At 40.4% G+C, this 2,500-nt stretch overlaps 1 protein-coding gene across 2 annotated transcripts in view; it reads left to right on the top strand.

Moving 5' to 3' along the window:
* LOC101857196 overlaps positions 1-2,500 on the top strand; it is a 27,037-nt gene that overhangs the window by 287 nt on the left and 24,250 nt on the right. Inside the window, exon 2 of one of the 2 annotated variants that reach the window (XM_005104579.3) lies at positions 1,032-1,344. The exons of the other annotated variant lie outside the window; for it this stretch is intronic. Coding sequence (XP_005104636.2) covers positions 1,032-1,344 — 313 coding nt within the window. The remainder of the gene's footprint in view (positions 1-1,031; positions 1,345-2,500) is intronic. 2 annotated transcript variants of the gene reach the window in all.

Below are 2,500 nucleotides of genomic sequence, written 5' to 3'. Positions count from 1 at the left end.
GCTTAAGTTACACGCAAAACTGGCTGTTGATGTCACAGTGCATGTCTTGTCGAAAGCTTGAACGACACCAGAAAAAGTGCTTTATTGTACACGTTTTTTTAATTCTAATGTTTATTCCTGTCCTGCCTCCCTTTTTTTCTCTTACTTCACACAGAGTTGGCGAGTGGTTGGTGGGCGCTCTGATGTCGTTTGCACCTTCTTTCCTATTAAACATAATGTCTCATCCTCCCTTATTTTGCTTTGAGTTTATTACTCTTTTGTAATGCCTCTAATCCACGGCACTTACATCACCTAAATCTGTTTCAACTGCCGTAAAATGCAGACTAAAACTGAACTACAACATATTTTTGATAATGCTCAAAAACATTAATCCCAATCCGTCATTTGTTTCTGTCTTTGTCAAATACGGAGAGCACATTTACAGTTTGGCGTACCGAAGAAAATAAGTCTTATCATCCACCTCTGAACTTCCGACTTCCTTGACAGAGAAATCACACCTATGATAACAGAACTATAAGTCCCATGCTTTAACCATCGGCCCAGCACCTCAACACCTACGTCATATTTCAACTTTTGCTTGCTATCACCTTGTCTTTGATTTTTAAACAGACTATTCGCTTGGAAAATTTACCACTCTGTTTAATCCTATTATACAGTTTAGCTGGGAATCTCTGAGGACGTTTGACACTGTTTCTCTCTCTCTAAGATAATAAAGTCAAATGTGTAGTCTATCGGAGCATGTTGGTTTTAAACAAATGTCCGGCACAAGATCATTGACTGCAACAACTGATTAGTTTGTTAATAATGTCACTAAAAGAATGATTGCACGGAGAGAAACAGCCTACACTGCAGGGGCTGAATTATTCTTTCTTTTTCTCTCGGCTAATTTAAGGGGGGTCACGTGATCTGTCTTCAAAACAACATAAAGTGTATTGTATTCAAATGTAAACTATATTTTAAGAAAGCACTATTTAATGTACTTTACATATAAACCAACTTTGTAAACAATGGTCTTCTGTTGTTGCCTACAGATACAAAGTTCCAGTTGGAAGGTGCACAGGAGAAGGAAGTTGAAATGGAAGAAGACGAAGACGAAGCTTTGCAGAAAGACTTTGTTCCACCTGAGGACATGCCAAAAGAGCGCGTGTCATTTGAGGATCTACAGAAACACTTCAGGCTGCAGTACAAAACAACGTTGGCAGAAGTAAACATCTACGTGGCCTACGCAGAGTCTCAATACCTGGTCTCCTGGAGGTGCTGCCCCCGTCGTCAAGGATACGGTTGCCGAAGCTACAGACGTCGTCTGCCGTGTTTCTACGACACCAGCTCCAACCCCCCGGCCAGATGCTGTCCTTTCTACCCATCTAACGCCATCTACACCGCCTACTGTAACTGCAGCAAGTGCGCCGTGCTCACCGCGAACTGTGCGTCTGTGGGCCGCTGTCTGCGCCGCTACACACTGCGCAGTTTCTACGCCGTCTGCTCCACCAACCCATGGTCCGTGAAGCGTTTCACCAGGAGAGTTGCCACTAGCTGTTACTGCAGAACCCACTGCTAGAACCCTTGTCGTCATTTACGTTTTGTATTGCCACTTACTTATAAGTAGTATCATGTCCCTATATTTCTTTAAGTGTCTTAGATAAATGTAGAATCGATTTATGAAACTACATATACACCACCCTTCACCATAGTAGTCTATCCAGGTTACTTGTTAAGGGATATAACGAGCTGCCAATTTACCCGGCTGCAAAATCAGCAAACACATTTAATAAATTTCTTTTAATGAAAAGCAATAGCCAATAACCTTGCCCCTTTCATTGTGCATAAACTTTAGGGAGAAAACAAAACTTCACGAATGATCTAGGCACCGACTTCCATGAACATACTTCACATCATAAACGTAAATGCAAGTAGACAAAAGGGAAACCGTTTGTAAAAAGTCACTTAGCCATTCACGAAACTGCTGCGCTTTGTTTGTAGTTATTTCCAGCGACGTTACGCACGAAAGGATTAAGTACCTGGTACATTTTAACGAAAAGATCTAGATTGTTTAGGTGGGATACAGCGAAGGTGTGTTGCTATATTCAGCATTAAAAGACGTAACTCGTTCTGTAAAACTAAGAACATATTCGTTTGATTGAACTTAAAGAAAAAACCAAGATTTGTTCAGCAGTCAGAGGTTAATGCTGCCTCAAAATGTGTGCCCGTTCCTCCATCCCGTTATTTCGGTACAGGCTGACATGCTTTTTTATGTGTGAATAATCAATGTCAAAGTGTCATCACATTTATTTCTTTGAGTTTTGATAGATAGGCCCCTATTTTAGAGCAGTTGTAATCTTTTATTTCATTACAGGTCCTCCCACATAGGTATCCTTATTATATTTCATTACTGAATAGTATTCTATAGTAATTTATGCAAAGCAAAATGGATGTGTAATGTGAAAGCATCAGGGGTATGTTCGGTCAAGTCATTACTAGATCTAGTATTATGATGTGGTTC

This window comes from Aplysia californica, unplaced genomic scaffold, assembly GCF_000002075.1.
Source record: "Aplysia californica isolate F4 #8 unplaced genomic scaffold, AplCal3.0 scaffold00426, whole genome shotgun sequence".
In the NCBI taxonomy this organism is placed as follows: Eukaryota; Metazoa; Mollusca; class Gastropoda; order Aplysiida; family Aplysiidae; genus Aplysia; species Aplysia californica.
Note: the sequence above shows the minus strand (reverse complement) of the source record. Positions and strands in the feature narration are given on the sequence as shown.